This window comes from Myotis lucifugus, unplaced genomic scaffold (assembly GCF_000147115.1).
Source record: "Myotis lucifugus unplaced genomic scaffold, Myoluc2.0 scaffold_19, whole genome shotgun sequence".
Taxonomy (NCBI): domain Eukaryota; kingdom Metazoa; phylum Chordata; class Mammalia; order Chiroptera; family Vespertilionidae; genus Myotis; species Myotis lucifugus.
The window spans coordinates 929,373-952,892 of NW_005871067.1; the positions used below are offsets into that span (position 1 = coordinate 929,373).

The window sequence follows — 23,520 nt, forward strand, 5'->3', positions numbered from 1 at the left end:
GGAAGGGGTGTGGATTTACTCTGAGTGCATGGGGAAATTTTTGAAACATGATGAGCAAGGGAATGACAGGATCTGCTTTACATTTTTTGTTTGTTTGTTTGTTTGTTTGTTTTGCTTTACATTTTCACATGACCCTCTGGCTGCTATGTAGAAAGATGGGTGGGAGGAAAAGTAGAAGTGAATAAATAAAAGCCTGTTGCTGTACTCAAGGCCGGCCACTCCATCCACAGAAGAGGAAATGAAGGAATAAGCCAGTCTACAGACTGGCCCTAGAATCCGAAGTTCCTCAGAGATAGAGATGAGACATGAATACAAATTAAGTCCAAAGAAGATTCAAAGGACTTTTTCAAACCAAAATGGTGAGGTTATTTAAATAAACAAATTTAGGAAAACTGAAAATAAATAATTAATTTGCTTACATTGGGAAATCAACACAATGGGTGACAGTTATCCGTCATAACAAATGGATAAATTGGAACAGGCATTTCAAATATAAGTAACCAAGATTGCAGTTAACCAGCTAGAGTAACCACAATACATAAACGAAACACTTTTCAGGCAATAAAGCTAACCTCACTCAAGATATTACCTGTACAGTTTATACTAACAATACTAATTGCAATGTCACTGAAATGATCTTAGAATTATTTGTTTAGGTTTTCACATTAATTGAAAATAAAGTCTACATTGGCAAGAATTTGATATTTAGCATGAAGACTAGTGTACTTTCTTCTCATTAAAGCAAAATATTTTATTTATTTTATTTATTTACTTTTATTGATTTCAGAGAGGAAGAAAGAGAAACATCAATGATGAGAGAGAATCATTGATTGGCTGCCTCCTGCACTCCCCACACTGGGGATCGAGCTCACAAACCAGGCATGTGCCCTGACCAGGAATCAAACAGTGACACAACCACTAAGCAAAATACTTTAGATTCTTTTTAGTAATTTTATCTAAGTTACTTGTGTCAAGAAAGATTTGTTAAGGATCATCCATTAGTATTTTAATCATTCCGTTTGAGAAAAATGACACTAAAGTTAACAAGAAACACAATATATTATAGAGTCAATGACACAGCTGGCCTAAAATGTGAGTAGTTTTTGCATTTTATTGTGTGCCTTTTATTGTGTGCTTTCATTGGCAGATGAAGTGCAATGTGCCAGTTACTAGCTCAAATCTTGCACTTTAAGAGAAATATTGACAAGCAAATTATACCCAGAGAAGGATGGAGAATGATAAAAGGTTCAAAGCCATGTCATATGCAGAAGGACCAAAGATACCAGAAACATTTAAGCTGAAGAAGAAAATGCTAATGAAGCAAAACAACCAACTAACCTATTTTCCTCTACTTATGCTATACTAGAGGCCTGGTGCATGAATTCGTGCATGGGTGGGGTCCGGCCGACCCTGCCGCTGATAGGGGTGGGGGTGCCAATAGGGGCCTGGCCGGCCAGGGGGGGAGGGGCCGCAGGAGGTTGGCCGGCCCTGCCTCCGATCAGAGGGGGCAGAGGGGGCCAATTGGGGCCACATTGCGTGTCAAAGCAACCAGTCGTTCCGGTCATTCCAGTGTTCTGGTCGCTTGGCTTTTATATACAGTGGGGCCTTGACTTACGAGTGTCCCGACTAACGAGTTTTTCGAGATACGAGCCATCTCTCAGCCGATTTTTTGCTTTGAGTTGCGAGCTAAAATTCGGGTTATGAGCCAGCTTCAGATACCCCACCGCTAGTTGGTGCAGCGAACGTCACAGTGAACGCCACAACATCAGCCAAGCATCACGTGTCTCACTCGTTCACTTTAAGCGGTTAGCTCTTAGTTGAAGCATCAGTGTTGTGCTCGCATTTGGGCTTGCAGTTATTTTGCAAAACTTCGTTTTTTCAACTATGGATCTGAAGAAAGTAAGTGCAAAGGACAGTGCTAAGAAGAAGAAGCGGATGATGTGCATTGAATTAAAGAAAGAAATTATCGAAAAACATGACCAAGGTGTGCATGTAATCGACTTGGCGAAGCAGTACGAGCATAGCACTTCTACGATCTGCACCATACTGAAGCAGAAGGAGTCGATACAGGCTACAACTCCAGCCAAGGGCGTTAAAATAATTTCTAAACAGCGGACATCTATCCATGAAAATATGGAGAAGCTGCTAATGGTGTGGTTAACGGAGAAGCAGCTCGCAGGAGATACCATGAGGAAGGCTATAATCTGCGAGAAGGCCCGAGCTATTTACGCTGATTTGCTGCAGCAGACCCCAGGCACTTCAATGGACGAGGCATCGGGCGAGCCGTTTAAAGCCAGTCGGGGCTGGTTCGAAATTTTTAAAAAGAGGACTGGCATTCACTCCGTTGTCAGACATGGTGAGGCAGCGAGCGCGGATATAAAGGAAGGTGACATCAACGAGCTCATCGAGGAGCACTCTGAGGAACTGACAACGCAGGAGCTAAAGGAGCTACAGACGCAGCAGCACACGGAGGTTTTGCAGGAAATAGATGACACGGAGGAGGAGGAGGAGGTTATCTCTATAAGTGAGATAAAGGAAATGTTGGGAATGTGGGAGACACTTTCAGACTTTATTCAAAAGAAACACCCAGAAAAAATTGCAACTGGGCGTGCAATGGAGCTATTTAATGACACTTGCCTAACTCATTTCAGAAATATTCTGAAAGGGAGGATGAAACAGATCTCATTGGACAGGTTTTTATCGAAAACTCCTGTTGATGAAAGTGTGGCGAAAAGGGAAAAAGTCAGCAAATAAGATTCAGTTATTCAGTTATTCAGTTCAGCCTTTCTCCTCCAACTCCATCAGCATCTCTAAGTCATTTGATCTCCAAGGTAAATGCTGTACATTAAACTTAATAAAACAAGTTTATTGCACTACATTCTATTGTTCAGTATTGTGTTTTTATACAATATTCGTTATTTTTAAATACATTTTTCTTATTTAAAAACATTTAACAAAACAATTGCGGTGTTTTTTGGGTGTCCGGAACGGATTAATGGCATTTCAATTCATTGTAATGGTGAAAATTGATTTGACATACGAGTAATTTGAGTTACGAGCTCCATCACGGAACAAATTAAACTCGTAAGTCAAGGCCCCACTGTATATAGATTCCTCCAAAGGAAAGAACCAGGCCAATATAAAGCAACAGATGAAGTAAATTTCAGATCAGCAAAAGAAAGTATTTTCTAACAATGAGTTCTGTCCAACAAAAGTCATCTCTTTTGTTGTGTAGTGTTACCCAACATCAGAATTTCAGGCTAGTTAGTAATAAAAACTGTGTCCCACAGTGGTTTTTATTAATAACTAGCAATATATAGCCTTAATTATAGCTGACCTTTGGTTCTTTCCGTAAAGCCACTGCCTCCACTTATTCATCTGTTTTTTGAATTCAATAGCCCAAAGCACGTGCAAATTTCTTGAAAATCTCACTTATTTTTTTAAGAAGTGATCTGTATTCGTATCATGTCTGAGTTAGTTCCCCACATAGCTAACACTTGTACACTGCCTACTCTGTGCCAGGCATTATTCTCAACACCTGACATAACTATCTTAAAGGCAGGTACTCTGAGGCAGGTATTCTTATTATTTCCATCTCATAGCTGAGAAAACTAAGGTTCAGAGAGGATAAGTAAATTGCTCCAGGGCACACAGCTAGATCCTAGGCAGTCTGTCTCCAGAATCAGTGCTTTTAACCACCTGGGACACAATGACCTCCTGCTGCACACTGTGAGCTACTCCTACTGCAGCGTGAGAAGCACACACAGGAAAAGTCAGACAAGATCTCTAAACTGCATCCCACTCTGATACTTCATTATTTTACAAAAAACCACAACAGGTTGATAAATGCAGAATGGTGCTTCCTAATTTCAGTGTTGTGCCCTGCACTGAAGTGTTAATACAAAATACATTTATGCTGAAATAATTAATTCATAGCATTCCGCATACTTATCGATATATGTGGTCTTTCAGCAATATTTACAAATGCTTTCTATGTGCCAGGCACTATTCTAAGTACTGGGGAAGAACTATGACCCAGACAGACAAAAACCCCTGAGCTCATAAGGCACACATCCATGTTAGGGAACACAATACATAAATAAGTAAAATAATTAGGGACAAAACAGCAAGTAACTATTACTGTAATCTAATACAATAAGGTTTAAAAAAAAAGTAAAGCAAAAACCAACACTATAAATTAGCTGTCATCAGAAAGAATTTGTGGAGTGATTTAATATCCAAAGGACAGAACAAAGTATTTCTTAAAAGCGAGTCACTGGAAATACAAATGGCCAATAATCATAAAAGAACATTCAACTCATAGGTTATCAGTTAATATGCTGGTAAAATCACATGAGATATGATTACACCCATGAGATACGATTACACCCACAAGAGACAGACATTATCAAATACTGGTGAGGATGTAGAGCAACTAGAAGTTTCATACTCTGCAAATATGAGTGTAAATTTGTAAGGACATTTTGGAAAACTATCTGGTGTTATCTACCGAAGTTTAACATATACATATCCTATGAGCCATCTATTGCACTTGTACATATATGCTCACTAGAAATGCTCACACATACACACCAAAGGAGAAGTATAAAACTATCCAAAGCAACATTACTAATAATAGTTCCAAACTAAAAGCAATCCAAATATCCACTAACAGTGAAACAAATTTAACTGTGGCATCATACTGCATATTAATGAAAATAAACAAATTTCAGATACATGCAACAACATGGAAGAATCATCAACATATGTTGAGCAAAAAGCTATACCAAAAAGAAATACTTAACTGAACTGTACACCAAGTTTCAAAATAGGCACAACTAATTTATGGTATCAGAAATCAGAATAGTGGTTACCTTTGGAAAGAAGTGGCAAAATAGTGATTACTTTGGGGAGGAAAGTGGCGGGGATCCGAAAAGACCATGAATATGGTTTCTGAGGAGCTAAGTGCTCTGTTCTTGATCTCTGAATGACAGTTACATAGATTACACAATAGTTACAGTGGGTTACATGCATTGCTGTGCTCAAGCTGATTCTTACTGGTTTATAAGAACTATTATTAAATTTTCAGGAATTTTGTGAGCCAGCTGTAAATTTAATAAAAATTAAATTACACCAACTTGGAATAAATTATATTAAAAACAAAGGTAAGAGCCCTAGCCAGTTTTGCTCAGTGGCTAGAGCGTCGGCCTGCAGACTGAAGGGTCCTAGGTTTGATTCTGGTCAAGGCACATGCCCGGGTTGCGGGTTCAATCCCCAGTTGGGGGGCATGGAGGAGGCAGCCGATCAATGATTCTCTCTCATCATTGATGTTTCTCTCTCTCTCTCTCTCTCTCTCTCTCTCTCTCTCTCTCTCTCCCTCCCTCTTCCTTCCTCTCTGAAATCAATTAAATAAATAAATACAAAGGTAATAAATAGTCAAAACTCTTCACTTCTCATTATTTAATGATTACCTATGTATGTGAGGTTACTTTGATCTATTGCATCATTATGGTGGAAACACTACAGAATGGTAGGCTTCTGCCCATCTCATCTCTATCAAGTTCAGTGACATCAGGTGGGTAGCCTGAAATGAGTCATAGTGGAAATATTTATACCATAGAAAACAGAAAACGCTACAAATCAGGGTTTGATTTCTTGTTAACTGTCTAGTCTCAAGAAAGTAATTGAGGAAAATGTTAATAACACAGATGAACTTAAAAGTGTCTCATTTCTATAGTTGTTACATTGTAAATAGCACAAAAAATTAAGGAATTATTTTTCCAGTATTTGAAAATTATCTGATGCATCAAAATTGTTGAAATATGAGTGAAGTTCCAAAATGTTTCTGTTGTTTTACTTCCATCTTACTCATTAACAAAAACAAATTATCAACCAGAATTCATATCAAACCACATTCCTATTCATCTTTCCATTGTAGCCACAAGCTGGCTATAGATACAAGAATTGAGCAAAGGCACTCTCTGAGAGTCCACTGACTTTATAACACTTACAATAAAGAGTATTCTACGTTTTATTATTTGTAAATTACATGCTGCACATCCTTGGTATCAGTCAAATTTATAATACACTTGTGTGTGACTATGTATTTGTGTGTATATACACATACACACCTTATTTTTAATTTTTTGGAAAAGCTATTATTAAATTTCCCATTATACTAATGGTTGGATGACCATTCATCAAATAGTAGCCTTATAATTTGTGCACTTTCCTTTAATAATAATAAAAAGTTTTAAAGTCAGTATGTGTATAATCACCAAACAACAGCTCTTAAAGAATACTCCAATCGAGTCTACAACACCCCTCCATTTCACACATCCCTAGACTTAGTCATGAGAAGGAAAGTATTCAAAAATGGATGTTTGTTATATGTAATTTAATGAAATGAAGTCCTGTAAGTTTGATAATTTTAAATTAAGTCTCTGAATATAATTTATCAAACTTTAATTTTAATTCCATTTAAAAACATACACAGCTTTAATCATAAGATCATAAAAGCACAGCTCATTTCACTAAGAGTTAATTAACCATAAAGACAAAGTCTTAAAAATACTCAAGAATCAGAGTTGAATGAATTAAATTATTTTTGGTAACAATAGAAAAACATTCCTTCTGACAACTAATATCTCATAGACTATCCTTTTTAAATTAAAAAATGCATGTTAGAAGTGAGATGGCAGTACTTGCATCCTCCCAAACCACATCAAAATTACAACTAAAGTACAGAACAACCATCAGAACCACCAGAAATTTGGCTGAATGTAAGTCCTACAAATAGAGAAGTAAAGAAGAAAGCACATCAAGACTGGTAAGAGGGGTAGAGGCACAGAACGAGCTGGTCTGATACCCACTGATACCCACATGTGGTGTGTTTTTAATCAGGAGAAATATATTGGCTGAGGAGGCCTCCCATGAACAGCAAGGGGGTCCCAGTTCCACACCAAACCCATCAGTCCAGGGTTCCAGGGCCAGGAAGAGAATTCCCATAACTTCGGACAATAACAACCAGCAGGGAGTATGGCTGAGTGGCATGGGGGCTGACAGAGTCTCAGGCAGTCCCTCTTAAAGAGGCAGTGCACGGGCTTACTCAGACTCACTCTCTCACTGGGGCAGTAACATGAAAGGATCCAGGGACATACCGGGAGAAATGTTTTTTTGCCTGGGTAGAAGGCAGTTGCCCCACCCTATTGGAAAACTACTTGCTGCACCCTGTGGTGTTTCTAAGGCCCATTAAGAGACTGAAAATAACAACCAACCTCCAGGCAGAAACAACTGACCCACCCTGTTAGAAAATCTCTCCCCCAACATGTGGACATAGCCTGAGGCTAACTCAAGGCTGAATACAATCAGTCTGCAGTCAGAGGATGGTCTCTGGAGACTTAAGAGTATTTGTCTGATCTAATTAATCAGAAACAGCATTTGACATTGTCTTGCACTAGAGATTGGGAGGCGCAGCAGATCTACCTAATACATAGTCACAAACTCAAACAGGAAGCCAAATGGGGAGACATAAAAACCAACCCCCAAATGAAAGAACAAGAGAATTCTCCAGAAGAGCTAAATGAAATAAAGTAATAAATTTATCAGACATAAAGTTCAGAATCATGATGGTAAAGATGCTCAAAAGCATGAAAAAAATATATAGTAACTATGAAAAATGACAGAGCCCTAATAAAGAACACACTGGAAGGAATACACAGCAGATTAGGGAAAGTCAAGGATCAGATAAGTGAATTAGAAAACAGGGTAGAAAAAAATCACTCAATCAGAGAACCAAAAAGAAAAAAAAAAACAATTGAAAAACAGGAAGACAGCTTAAAGGAGCTGTGGAACAACATGAAATGTGACAATATTCACGGAATAGGTGTGCCTTAAGGAGAAGAAAGTGAGCAAGGGGTAGGAAATGTGTTTAAAGAAATAATGGCAGAACACTTCCCTAACTAGGTGAAAGAAAAAGTCACACAAGTACAGGAGGCACAGAGAGTCCCAAGCAAAAAGAAGGCAAACAGGTTTCCTCATGCCAAGACACATCATAATTAAAATGCCAAAAATTAAAGACAAAGAGAGACTCTTAAAGGAGCAAAAGAAAAGCAATTTATTACCTTCAAAGGAGCTCCCATAAGGCTGTCAGATAATTTCTCATTAGAAACTCTACAGGCCAGAATGGAATGGCATGAAGTATTCAAGGTAATGAAAAGCAAGGGTCTGGAACCAAGATTACTATATCCACCAACGCAATCATTGAAAATAGATGGTGAAATAAAGAGCTTCCCAGACAAAAAAGGCTAAAGGAGTTTATAACCACCTAACCAACACTGCAAGAAAAGCTAAAGGGACTGCTATAATGAGAAGAGAGAGACAAAGAGAGAGAGAAACATAGGTAAATAGAATTAAAATGGCGATAACTAAGAAACCAAGATGGCGGCATAGGTAAACACCTGAAATTGCTGCCTCGCACAACCACTTCAAAAATACAACTAAAAGACAAAACAGACATCACTCAGAACCACTGGAAGGCTGGATGAGTGGTAATTCTACAACTAAAATGAAAGAGAAAAGCACACTGAGACTCAGAGGAGGTGCGGAAGTAAAGTGCAGAGGTACGGAGGCGTGCACACAGAAAGGGCTGGCAACTGAGGACGCGGTTGTCTTTTCCAATTGGGAGGGAGACACAAGCTCCAGACTGAACTGAACTCCAGTTCTGGGCGAGTCTCTGGGGACGCAGACTCATACAGGGAAAAACTGGACTGTCTGGCATCGGGCGGAACTTGTGGGCGGCTTTCTCTCAGAGGTGCTTGCAGCGATTACCACAGGACACTGAGACTCGGGGCCTCTTAGGGCAGGGCTGAGGATCTACCATAGCTGTTTGCTCCGCCCTGTTGATTCCCTGAGACTCCGCCCCACCCAAGTTGTGCTCAGAGGCTTTTGCATATGAGTGGCCTGGCCCTTTGCAATCTAAAATTACCTAACAAACTGCAGCTGGGTCAGAGAGACCCAGAACATCCAAAAGAAGGCTCAAGGCCCCAGGCCCCACAGCAGCTTGCATTGCTTCACAGCTGAGCCTCATCTGGGCACCTCCAAACCCCAACAAAAGAAGAGGAATCTGCAGATCTCTCTGTAGTTCCTGCTGGGTAGCCTCAGGCAGAGGCTAAATTAGCACCTCCTTAGAGATCCAAGAGCCAGTGTACCCAGTGCTCAGAGTGGACCATCCAGATTACAACTCCTCAGATCCATAAGGGACACACTCAGGGGGCAGACTCAGTGAGCACCAAAGCCCCACTGAAGCAAGTCTTGCCCCATAAGGGTGTCTCCAGCACAGAAGTTCTCCCACCATAGACACAGCTCATTCTCACAGCCAATTGGCCTGGAGGTCAATTCCTCCCAGTGATACCTACAACAATCAAGGCTTAACTACAAGACTGTGAACAAAACCCACAAAGGGGTGCACCAAGAGTGTCCACCTCAGGTAATTGGGGAGGCTGAGCCACTGGGCCCTATAGGACACCTAGCACAGAAAGTCACTCTATCAACACAGGGAAGCAGCCAAAATGTGGAGACAAAGAAACAGGTCACAAATGACAGAAATGGAGGAAGGCAAACTACTGGATATAGAGTTCAAAACCACGTTATAAGGTTTTTCAAGAATTTTCTAGAAACCGCCGATAAATTTGGTGAGACCCTCGTTAAATCTAGTGAGACCCTCAAGGATATGAAAAAGGACCAACTAGATATTAAGCATACACTGACTGAAATAAAGAATATTATACAGAGATCCAACAGCAGACTAGAGGATCGCAAGAATCAAGTCAAAGATTTGAAATATGAAGAAGAAAAAAACACCCAACCTGAAAAACAAAAAGAAAAAAGAATCCAAAAATATGAAGATAGTGTAAGGAGCCTCTGGGACAACTTCAAGCGTACCAACATCCGAATTATGGGGGTGCCAGAAGAAGAGAGAGAGCAAGATATTGAAAACCTGTTTGAAGAAATAATGACAGAAAACTTCCCCTACCTGGTGAAAGAAATAGACTTACAAGTCCAGGAAGTGCAGAGAACCCCAAGCAAAAGGAATCTAAAGAGGACCACACCAAGACACATCATAATTAAAATGCCAAGAGCAAAAGACAAACAGAATCTTAAAAGCAGCAAGAGAAAAACAGTTAGTTACCTACAAGGGAGTACCCATACGACTGTCAGCTGATTTCTCAATAGAAACTATGCAGGCCAGAATGGAGTGGCAAGAAATATTCAAAGTGATGAATAGCAAGAACCTACAACCAAGATTACTTTACCCAGCAAAGCTATCATTCAGAATTGAAGGTCAGATAAAGTGCTTCACAGATAAGAAAAAGCTAGAGGAGTTCATCACCACCAAACCTGTATTATATGAAATGCTGAAAGGTATCCTTTAAGAAGAGGAAGAAGAAGAAGAAAAAGGTAAAGATAAAAATTATGAACAACAAATACATATCTATCAACAAGTGAATCTAAAAATCAAGTGAATAAATAATCTGATGAACAGAATAAACTGGTGAATATAATAGAATCAGAGGCATAGAAAGGGAGTGGACTGACAATTCTTGGGGGGAAAGGGGTGTGGGGTGTGCGGGAAGAGACTGGAAAAAAATCGTACACCTATGGATGAGGACAGTGGGGGAAGGGGGAAGGGCAGAGTGTGGGGTGGGAACCAGGTGGAGGGGAGCTATAGGGGGGGAAAAGAGGACCAACTGTAATAATCTGAACAATAAAGATTTAATTAAAAATAAATAAATAAAATAAATAAATAAATAAACAAACAAACCAATAAAATGGCGATAAATAAGTACTTACCCATAATAACCTCAAATGTAAATGGATTAAATGCTCCAGTCAAAAGACATAGTGTAGCTGAATGGATACAAAAACATGACCCAATTATATGCTATCTACAAGAGACCCACCTCAGAACAAAAGACACACACAGGATGAGAGTGAAGGGCTAGAAAAAAATTTTCTAAGAAAATGGAAAAGAAATAAAAGCTGGGGTAGCAATACTCTTATCCGACAAAATAGACTTCAAAATGAAGGCCATCACAAGAGAAACAAAGGTCACAACATAATACTAAAGGGATTGATCCAACAAGAGGATATAACCCTGGTGAGCACATATGCACCCAATATAGGAGCACTTAAATATATTTTAAAAACTTCTAGAGGACTTTAAGGGAGGGATCAACAACAACACAGTAGGGAATTTTAACACCCCACTAACTTCACTGGATAGTTCTTCCAGACAAAAAATTGACAAGAAAATAGTGACTTTAAAGGACACCCTAGATCAGATGTATTTAGCTGACATTTATAAAACATATCATTCCAAAGCTGCAGAATATACATTCTTCTCAAGTACACATGCGTCATTCACAAAGAGAGATCACATGTTAGGACACAAAACAAGTCTCTACAAGTTTAAGAAGATTGAAATCATATCAAGCATCTTCTCAGATCATAATGGCATGAAATTAGAAATCAACTACATTAAAACACTCAAGAACATTCAAACACATAGAGGCTAAATAGCATGTTATTAAACAATGAATGGGTTACCAAAGAGATCAAGAAATAAATTTTAAAAACTTCCTGGAAACAAATGAAAATGAACACACAACAACCCAAAATCTCTGGGACAAAGCAAAAGCAGTCCTGAGAGGGAAGTTCAAAACAGTACCTCAAAGAACAAGAAAAATTAATAATAAACTATTTACTCTACAACTTAAAGAATTAGAAAGAGAACAATAAGGAAAGCCAAGAGTGAGTAGAAATAATAATGATTAGAGAAGAAATAAATAACATAGAGACTAAAAATACAATACAAAAAAATCAATGAAACCAAGAGCTGGTTCTTTGAAAAGATAAGATTGATGGATGAATCATTAGCCAGACTCATCAAGAAACAAAGAGAGAGCACCCAAATATATAAAATCAAAAATGAAAGCAGGGCCCTGACCTGTTTGGCTCAGTGGATAGAGCATCGGCCTGCAGACTGAAGGGTCCCAGGTTCGATTCTGGTCAAGGGCATGTACCTTGGTTGCAGGCACATCCCCAGTAGGGAGTGTGCAGGAGGCAGCTGATCGATGTTTCTCTCTCATCAATGTTTCTAACTCTCTATCCCTCTCCCTTCCTCTCTGTAAAAAATCAATAAAATATATTTTTTAAAAATGAAAGCAGAGAAGTAACAACTGACACCACAGAAATACAAAGGATTGTAAGAAAATACTATGAATGACTATATGCCAACAAGCTGCACAATGTGGATAAAATGAAAAAATTCCTACAAAAATACAATCTCCCAAAACTCAATCAGGAAGAATTAGAAAACCTGAATAGACCAACAACTGAGGAAATACAAGTAGTAATCAAAAAACTCCCAGCAAACAAAAGCCCGGGTCTGGAGAGCTTCACAGAGGAGTTTTACCAAATATTCAAAAAGGGCTAACACATATCCTCCTCAAACTATTCCAAATTATTCCAAGAGGAAGGAACACTTCCAACTTCTTTTTAAGAGGTCAGCATTATCCTAATTCCAAAACCAGATAAAGACACTACAAAGAAAGAGAATTACAGGCAATATCCCTGATGAACATAGATGCTAAAATCCTCAACCAAATATTAGCAAATCGGATCCAGCAATATATTAAAAAGATTATATACCATGATCAAATGGGATTCATTCCAGGGATACAAGGCTGATATAATATTTGCAAATCAATAAATATGATACTTTCACATAAACAAATTAAAAGACAAAAATCACATGATCCCATCAATAGACAGAAAAAGCATTCAACAAAATCCAACACCTAGTTTTTATAAAAACCCTCAGCAAAGTGGGAATAGAGGGATCATATCTCAACATGATAAAGGCCATGTATGACAAACCTACAGTGAACATTATATTCAATGGGCAAAAACTAACACCATTTCCCCTAGCTGACTGGCATAGCTCAATGGTTAAGCATAAACAATGAATGGGTTACCAAAGAGATCAAGAAATAAATAAAAAAACTTCCTGGAAACAAATGAAAATGAACACACAACAACCCAAAATCTCTGGGACAGAACAAATGGGACTGCATCAAAATAAAAAGCTTCTGCACAGCAAAAGAAACCATCAACAAAATGAAAAGGGAATCCACTGCATGAGAGAACATATTTGGCAATGATACATCTTATAAAGGGTTAATATCCAAAATATATAAGGAACTCATACAACTTAACAATCGGAAGACAAACAATCCAAGTTAAAACTGGGCAAAGGGCCTAAATAGACAATTCTCCAAAGTGGACATATAGATAGCCAAGAGATATAAGAAAAAATGCTCAAACTCAGTGATCATCAGAGAGATGCAAATTAAAATAACCATGAGGTATTATCTCACACCTGTCAGAATAGCTACCATCAACAAATCAACTAATGACAAGTGCTGGCAAGGATGTGGAGAAAAGGGAACCCTAGTACACTGCTGGTGGGAATGCAGACTGGTGCAGCCATTATGGAAAACAGTATGGAGTTTCCTTAAAAAATTAAAAATGGAACTGCCACTTGACCCAGTGATCCCACTTCTAGGAATATAACCTAAGAAACCCAAAACACCAATCAGAAAGAATGTATGCACCCCTATATTTGTAGCAGCACAACTTAAAACAGCTAAGATCTGGAAACAGCCCAGTAGATGAGTGGATAAAAAAAGCTGTGGTACATTACCCTGGAATACTATGCAGCAGTAAAAAAAGAAGGATCTCTTACCCTTTGCGGCAGCGTGGAGGGACCTGGAGAGTATTATGCTAAGTGAAATAAGCCAGTCAGAGAAAGACAAGTATGATATTATCTCACTTATATGTGGAATCTAATGAACAAAATAATCTGATAAACAAAATACATCCAGGGATATAGAAGCATAGAATAGACTGCAGAATCTCAGAGGGAAGGTGGGAAGAGATCAACCAATGAACTAATATATATAGATGCATAACCGATGGACACAGACAATAGGGTGGTGAAGACCTGGGGTGGGGGTAGGGGTAAGCTAGAGGGGGTCAATGGAGAAAAATGGGGACATATATAATACTTTCAACAACAAAGATTTGTTTTTTGTTTTTTAACGTGCTGGCAGAGGTCATTGTTCCTCTGCAGAGACCTCCTCCCCACATAGAACTGGCATATAGGTCAATGGGAGGGATTGGCAACTGTCAGGTGCCATATCTGAGTTTCCATCAACCTGGCCCACACTGTTCACCCCTCCCTGATGATTACATGAGAGCCTTCCCCACCCAATTTGCACCTCTACCCATGCTCTTTGCAGTGGTTTTTCCATATGAATGGCCTGTCCTGGCTCAGGCTTCAGACTTTCCTAAGATCTCTCAAACAATAGCAAGTAGACTCAGTGTGTCCCATACCTCTCTATAAGTGACCCATGCCCATCACTAGCAGCAGTTTGCCAAGTTTCACAGCTTGGCCTCTACTTGGCACCCCCAAGCCCAATAGAAGTAGCAGCCACCTGCAAATCACTCTTTGCTCCTGCTGAGTGGCCCCAAGCAGGGCACAGGCAGTGGCTGACTTTGCACCTCCCAGGAGCCCCCAGAGCCAGTGCACCTAGCAGACAGCTTCAGACCATACCAGATTACAATTCTACACATTCACAAGCTACACATATAAGGGTGGATTTGGTGAGCACCAAAGCCCCAATGAAGCAAGCTGCTCCATAGGGATGTCTCCTGCACAGCATCTCTTCCACTGTAGTCGCAGCTGGTCTTCCCAGCCAATTGCCTGGAGGTCAATTCCTCCCAGTGATGCCAACAGCAATCTAAGCTCAACTACAACAGGACAGTGCACTCAGTCCACACAGGGGTGCACCTAGAGGGCCCAGCTCAGGTGACTGGGGTGGCTGAGCCACTGGGCCCTACAGGATACCTGCTATACAAGGCTACTCTACCAATTCCAGGAGATATAGCAACTCTACCTAATACACAGAAAGAAACACAGGGAAGTAGCCAAAATTCAGGGACAAAGAAATACGTCACAAATGAAGGAACAGAAGAAATCTCCAGAAAAATAACTAAATGAAATGGAAGCAAGCAAACTACTACATACAGAGTTCAAAACTATAGTTATAAGGATGTTCAAGGAACTTAGTGAGAACATCAAAGACATGAATAAAGACCAGTCAGAAATGAAGGATACAATAACTAAAATGAAGAATAATTTACAGGGAATCAACAGTAGAGTAGGGGACACCAAAAATCATTTCAGCAATTTGGAATATGAGGAGGCAAACACACACACACACACACACACACACACACACACACACACACACACAATCAAAACAGCAAAAAGAAAAAAGAACCCCAAAATATGAAGACACTGTAAGCAGCCTCTGGGACAACTTCAATAGTTCCAACATTCACATCATGGGGGTGCCAGAAGGATACGAGAGGGAGCAAGAAATTGAAAACCTATTTGAAGAAATAATGATAGAAAACTTCCCATGCCTGGTGAAAGATATAGATTTAGAAGTCCAGAAAGCACAGAAAGTCCCAAATAAGATGAACCCAAAGAGATCCACACCAAGACAACATCATAATTAAAATGCCAAAAGTTAAAGACAAAGAGAGAATCTTAAAAGCAGCAAGAGAAAAGCAGTTAATAACCTACAAGGGAGCACCCATAGGACTGTCAGCTGATTTCTCAACAGAAAATTTGCAGGCCAGAGGGAGTGACAAGAACTGTTCAGTGATGAAAAGCAAGGACCTACAACCAAGTTTACGCTACCCAGCAAAGTTATCATTTATAATTGAATGTCAAATAAAGAGCTTCCCAGACAAGAAAAAGCTAAGGGAGTTCATCACCACCAAATCAATATTACATGAAATGTTGAAGGGTCTTTTTTAAGAAGAAAAAGAAGAAGAGGCCTAGCTGGTTTCGCTTAGTGGTTAGAGTGCCAGCCCATGGACTGAAGGGTCACAGTTTCAATTCTGGTCAAGGGCACATACCTTGGTTGCAGGCTTGATTCCCGGCCCTGTTGGGGCACTTGCGGGAGGCAACCAGTCTCTTTCACATTGATGTTTCTTTCTCTATCTCTCCCCCTCCCTTCCACTCTCTCTAAAAAAAATCAATGGTGAGTATTAACAAACGAAATATTTTTAAAGAAGAAAAACTATATTAAAAAATATGAACAATAAAATGGCAATAAATACATACCTATCAACAATTGAATCTAAAAATCAAAATAAACAAACAAGGAATCTAATGAATAAAATAAACTGATGAATAAAATAGAACCATGGAAATATGGAACAGTCTGACCAATCTCAGGGGGAAGGAAGGAGGGGACCAAGAAGAGATTACCAAAAAACTTATATGCATATATGCATTACCCATGGACACAGACAATGGGGTGGTGAAGCCCTGGGTTGGGGCAGAATCTGGGTTGAGGGGGGCATTAGGGGAGAGAAGAGGGAGGACATCTGTAATACTCTCAACAATAAAGGTTTTGTTTTTTTTAAGAAAATGGGCAATACTATCATTAAAGATTTATTTTTGTCTTTTTATTAAAATTAAGGCTAAGAGATAGATCAGGTCATCCTGGCTTGGTCCTTACTCTGTAGGGTTATCTTCAGCCCATTTTCTGAAGTTCATTTTAAGGGCAATACAGAATTTCCACCCAGTACGATGTTTATTCACTGATCAATTTTCCAGATAAAGTAAATGTATACAGTGAACTGTAATCAAAGGGAATTTTCTCATTTAAAACAAATTTGCAGTTAAATTTTATTTTTTTATTTTTAGCTGTAGTAAATTATATCCATCATCTTATTCTGTGAATATAGGATAGGGCAAAAGTAGCTTCACAGTTATAAGTACAGAAAACAGTTTATTCTTGTATTATTATTTATCAATTATTCTATTATTTTCCATATGAGCAACTGTAAACCTGCTTTTGCTACACCCTGTATATACATTTCCTTCCCTGTAAGTCTGTTCCCTTCAATTGCTTTCACTTATTCTTCAATTTAATTCAGAATAATTATTTAAATATACTTTTTAAGTTTTAAAACTTTATTTTGAATATTTCTACAAAAGACCCATTTTCCTTAATAGTTGTGTGTGTGTGTGTGTGTGTGTGATATACCTCTGAGGTTACTGACATTGCAGAACAGCCTTTGAAGTACAAAGGCCATTTAGGTTTTTAATTGATACCTTTTTTAATCTCTTCTTATCAAAACCACAGTACTCTGAAAAAACTAACAAAAATTATACTATGCACCAAAAGTCATGGGCTGCAAGTGAGTAAGTTCCAAAGAGATAGCCTTGCCTTGTCATCTCTCCCTCTTGCTCTACAATCCTTATCCCTACTTGTAGAGGGCTTCTCACTCTTCGATATAGGATGTGCTCGACCTACAGGTCCCCGGGCTCCTGCTCCTGGCATTTCTTTCCTCAGAGGTTTTACTTCTCGATTTGGACGCCTTATCTGAGGCGGAGCTCTGACAAAAAAAAATAAAATAAAATAAAAATTAATCAAAGGCAAAAGTATTTCAGTACTACCTTAGTCAATAAACCTATTAAATTAAGAAGGCCAAAATCTCCAATTTTCTCCTGTTTGTCAATTCATGGCCACGTCAATTAGGTTAGTTTCTAAAAATGTTTTTCTTTAAAATACACTGGTTGATACAATTATTAAATACATATAAATAAAATATATAGCAGCAATTATTTTGTCAAAAGTAACTATCAATCACCAACAGATGGCAATACAGACTATTCCCATCTAATAATCTTAATAGTGTAATGGAAAATCCATTACTTTATTCATTACTGTCCTAAACCAAGAATAAGTAACTTCAAAAAAACACACAACACAATAAAAGCTGAAAGGACAAGAATTCAAAATGTGCCTATTTGCAGTTTACTAATTTATTATTTTTTTTAAATATACTTTTATTGATTTCAGAGAGAAAAGGAGAGAGTGAGACAGAAACATCAATGATGTGAGAGAATCAATGATTGGCTGCTATCTGCATGACCCCCACATCGAGCCCACAACCTGGGCATGTGCCCTGACTGGGAATCAAACCATGACCTCCTGGTTCATAAGTCAATGCTCAACCACTGAGATATGCTGGCTGGGCTACTAATTTATTTTTTACAACAAAATGATTTTCTCTGATTCTGTATTGGAAAATCCAACACTTCATTCATAAATTACGAATGGCAAGACTCAACAATCAAATCTCATAAACAAAGTAATTTATATTTTTAAAGTATTATTCACACTTTTGGAGGGTCAAAAATCACAGGATCCTTCAGATTATACAGGTCCCCAAATGTGAATCAAGAATTTTGATAAATATGAATGTGATGGATGTTAATGAAACTTACTGTGATCATTTTGCAATATAAATACTGAATCATTATGTTGTATACCTGAAGCCAATATAAGTTAATGTCAACTATACTTCATTTTTTAAGAAAAGAATTTTGATAGCTATATAAATGTAACAATGCAGACAAAGTGGTATATTTTGTTTCACGTAATATGAAACAAATTTGTGAAACATGTCTTCTTTAGATAGAAAAATGTTGACATTACTCAGTACAGTATTTACTACTCTCTCTGGGCGTTGTGGGGACTCTATTATTATGTGTATAATCTCTTCTTCTTTGTATTGTCTCTGCCTCTATTTCTCTACCTTTTCTATCTACAGTTCTGCCTGGACTGGTGTAGCCCTTCAGATGTGTATTCCTTTTTCACCAATATACTATATCTATTATTGTTCCCTTTCCAACTTCATGCTTTTAATTCATCTAACTCATTGTGGAGCATCTCTTCCTGGATTCAGAAAAAGTGGCACTTGTATGTGTATATAACTCAATGAACCCAGCAAAACAGGAAAATGGATGAAAAGCCAGGAAAAGCCTGGAAGCAAACTCCAGGCAAGAAAAAAAAAGAGTAAAAAAAGGTAAAAGAAATGACAATATCTTACAGATCTACCTAACAGAGTATCTTCAACTTGTTGGAATCAGATGACTACATGAACCTGCTAAGGAGAGAGAGGCTGGTGGAAACTGTGTCTGTCTATGAGGTTCCCACATACTGACAGCTGAAGCCCTAGAGTTCAGTCAAATGATAGTATATTGAACACCCATGAGGAGGCAATTGGCCTCTGCTGTGCTAGACCCCTGGCAGAGACAAAGATGAATATACAATCGTGTGAAAGAAATCCATAGAGAAGGAACTGGAAAATGGTATACAATAAACTGGTTATAAGACATTTTCAAATTTAAGGTATTCTATATTATTGGTTCTAGTGCATTAGTCTTTTAAGCATCCTATATAATAAAAGGCTAATAAGCAAATTGTCCCCTTGACTGGGAGTTCGACCAGGAGTTCCATGGCCCCTCCTCCCAGCCATCCCCATCCAATTGCCCCAATTGGGGAGGGCCGGCCGGATCCCACCCGTGCACAAATTCATGCACCAGGCCTCTAGTTCTGCCAATAAAAGAAAAATGTGATGAGACTGGTAAAAAATAGAAAACTAAAAATGTTACATTGCTCTATTTTTTACTTATGTCTTTATTTAAACTCTCACCCAGGGATATATTTATTGATTTTAGTGAGAGAAGGGGAGAGGGAGAGAAGAAGGAGAGAGAGAGAGAGAGAGAGAGAGAGAGAGCGAGAGAGATGAGAAACACTGATTGGTTGCCTCCCAAATGCCCCCCAACTGGAGCTCAAACTTGCAACCTAGATATATGCTCTGACCAGGAATTGAACCCACAACCTTTTTGGTGTATGGGACAATGCTCTAACCAACTAAATCAACAGGCTGGGACCATTATTCTATTCTTAGTATTTCATTGTGACCACTGTTTCCTAACTGAAGTTTGTTTTAATGAGGGGCAGATTATCCTATATAATAAAAGGCTGATATGTATATTGTCCCCTTGGGAATTTGACCAACTGGGAGTTCGACCACTTGCTATGACATGCGCTGACCACAAGGGGGCGGCGCATAATGAAGGAAGGCCCCGGCTGGCAGCCGGCAGCTGGGGGAAGGAAGGCCCTGATAGGCCCTGATTGCCAGTCAGGTCTAGGGACCCTACCCGATCATGAATTTCATGCAGCGGGTCTCTAGTCTACACTAATAAAAGAGAAACATGGTAATTGGCGTACGACCGCTACCCTTCCCATTGGCTAATCAGCGTATCCTTATGCAAATTAACTGTCAGCCAAGATGGCGGCCGGCAGCCAGGCAGTTGGAAGCGAACGTGAGGCTTGCTTGCTCCAGTGACTGCGAATTCCAACGTTCCCCGCCTGACTTGCCGGGCTCTGAGCTGGCAGTTTGAAACATTCTAACAAATATAGCCGGCTGGGATCTCAGAGCTGAAGTTATACATTGTTTCGATTATAGAACGGCAAACAAACCAGCAGCGGAAGCCTCAGAGCTAGAGCCAGAGCTAAAGCTGGCCCAGAAGAAAAAAAGAAAAGAAAAAAAGGAGCGGTTGGGAGCTTCCCGCCAGCCTGAAAGCAGTCAAAACCGCCAGCCTGAAAGCAGCCCTCAGCCCCTCACCCAGACTGGCCAGGCACCCAGTGGGGACCCCCACCCTGATCCAGGACACCCTTCAGGGCAAACCAGCTGGCCCCCAGGCCTCTATCCTATATAGTAAAAGGGTAATATGCCTCCCAGCACCGGGATCAGCGGAGCCGCAAGCCTCCTGGCACCAGATACAGCATGACAGGGTGCAGCGCCCAAACCAACCCCCTGATTGGCCCTGCTCTGTGTGTGACAGGGGGCAGCCCCCCAACCTCCTGATTGGCCCTGCTCTGTGCATCACAGGGGGTGGCGCCGCAACCTCCCCATTGACCCTGCCTTGAGTGTGATAGGGGGCGGTGCCCCAACCCCCCAATCAGCCCTATCCTGAGCATGACTGAGGGTGGCATCGCAACCTCCCAATCCGCCCTGCTCTGTGCATGACAGGGGGCGGCGCCCCAACTCCCCAATCAGCCCTGCTCTGAGCCCCACCAGGGGCTGCACCTAGGGATTGGGCCTGCCCTCTGCCACCCAGGAGCAGGCCTAAGCCAGCAGGTCATTATCTCCTGAGGGGTCCCAGACTGCGAGAGGGCACAGGCCGGGCTGAGGGACCCCCCTTACCCCCCGAGTGCACAAATTTTTGTGCACCAGGCCTCTAGTTTATATATATTTGCAAATGTATAAATACCTTTCCAGAACCCAACTCATGGGTCTGGCCACAGACAATGAGGAAACCATCTCCTCCACACAGAACACATGGCAAATTTGCCCTGTCAGCAACTGGACCCCTGTTAAACAGTCTCATTGTTTACGGTCCTGCTCTTCAGACACACTGCCAGCCTGAAGCCTGGCCACATGGCTGCACTCTCCCTCAGGGGTGATGGCCACTCCCTCTCCAGACCATGTTCCCCCTTGGCGTGCTCTATTAGGGTACACCCACCACAGGCTCAGGGAGGCTGTGTTGTCAAAGTTATTTAAAAGCCAGTGCACAGGCTGCATGCCCAGGGTTTGCAGCTGCTGACCTGCCTGCCATTCAATACTCTCATGGGCTCATACACAGTCTGAGTGAAACTGCTCAAGAAGCCACATGTGCCATTTGTGGCCAGTCCCCTGTCTCACAGAAAGTGGGCCTGTGTCCAGTGTCTTCAGTTCCATTTCACTGCAGCTGGATGTTACATTTATAACAGACTCTGTCAGCTTCCCAAAGGACATCCTTGATTCTGTTCTGTACTTCCCCCTCCAGGAACACACCACTGCACAATGTCATGCTTCAAATTAAGGACTCAGTGACAGCTTCCAGGCTGTGTAACATATAAGTCTCAAAGCCTCTTTTACTGGTTTCTTTTTAAAGAGACTTTAGTATGGTTACAGAACATCATCTTTGCCTGAATGGCCAAAAAAAGACTGACACTGTACCAGCTTGCACTATTTCAAATATAGAGAATAAATCTGCAGAAAAAAGACTAGATTGTCTACACTGTGCTTAGTTCTCCTACTTGATGACATTTCCTTGTAGGAATAGGAAGACATAAGTCCTATTCTATCATAAGCCTGATTTCCTCCAAAATCCAATACTTCCTCTTTTTAAGCTGTACATTTAAATGTCAACATTATATGTAGATGTTCTTATTAGCACTGCTTGTAATGACAAGCACCTGGAAACAACCCAAATGTCCAGTATCAGAACAGAAACATAAATTACTACATGTTCACATAATGGGATGCAATATTCACACAAACATGGATTACAGCTACAGGCAATAACAAAGCATGAATCTCAGGACCATCACATTAAGTGCAAACGTAGGTTCAAAGAACACGCAGTGTAATTCCAAGTAAAACAGGACGCTGTTTGGGGATACAAATGTACGTATTAAAGTATAAAGAAAGGCAAGGGAATGATAAACCCCAAATTCATGGACGTGTCCAACTGTGAAATGGGAGGGAAGAAATAGGATGCAGAGGAGCCATAGGGGGACTTCAAAGTATATCAGCAAAGTCCTTTACCTTAAACACTGTGGTGAGTGTATAGATGCTACTGTATTCTGATTCCTTATACCTTATATACATTTTAATTGTTCGTATTATCTATTGAGGAGTTAATAAAACTGAAATATTATCCTAATAAAATAGTAATATGCAAATTGACCATCACTCCAACACACACAATGGCCACCCCCATGTGGTCAAAGATGGCCACCACAAGATGGCCAGCAGGGGAGGGCAGTTAGGGGTGACCAGGCCTGCAGGGGAGGGTAGTTGGGAGGGACCGGGTCAGCAGGGTAGGGCAGTTAGGGGTGACCAGGCCTGCAGAGAAGGGCAGTTGTGGGGGGACCAGGCCTGCAGGGGAGGGCAGTTGGGGGCGACCAGCCTGGCAAGGGAGGGCAGTTAGGGGTGACCCGGCTAGCAGGGGAGGGCAGTAAGGGGCAATCAGGCTGGCAGGAGAGGGCAGTTAGGGGCAACCAGGCTGGCAAGGGAGGACAGTTTGGGGTGACTGGGCCAGCAGGGGAGGGCAGTTAGGGGCGACCAGGCCAGCAGGGGAGGGCAGTTAGGGGTGACCAGGCTGGCAGGGGAGGGCAGTTAGGGGCAATCGGGCCGGCAGGGGAGCAGTTAGATGTCAATCAGGCTGGCAGGGGAGTGGTTAGGGGGTGATCAGGCTGGCAGGCAGAAGCGGTAAGGGGCAATCAGGCAGGCAGGCAGGCAGGTGAGTGGTTGGAAGCCAGCAGTCCTGGATTGTGAGAGGGATGTGTGACTGCCCACCGGGATCGGGCCTAAACAGGCAGTCGGACATCCCTCAAGGGGTCTCAGATTGGAGAGGATGCAGGCTGGGCTGAGGGACACACCCCCCTCCCATGCACGAATTTCGTGCACTGGGCCTCTAGTTATACTATAACACGAATTAAGACATCTAAGCACTTAAAAATGAAATTA

General features: G+C 40.7%; 1 protein-coding gene across 1 annotated transcript in view; it reads right to left on the reverse strand.

Moving 5' to 3' along the window:
• The window catches only part of KATNAL1 (katanin catalytic subunit A1 like 1), a 98,751-nt gene that overhangs the window by 31,072 nt on the left and 44,159 nt on the right, over nucleotides 1-23,520 (reverse strand). Inside the window, exon 4 of the mRNA XM_006085460.3 lies at nucleotides 17,376-17,544. Coding sequence (XP_006085522.1) covers nucleotides 17,376-17,544 — 169 coding nt within the window. The remainder of the gene's footprint in view (nucleotides 1-17,375; nucleotides 17,545-23,520) is intronic.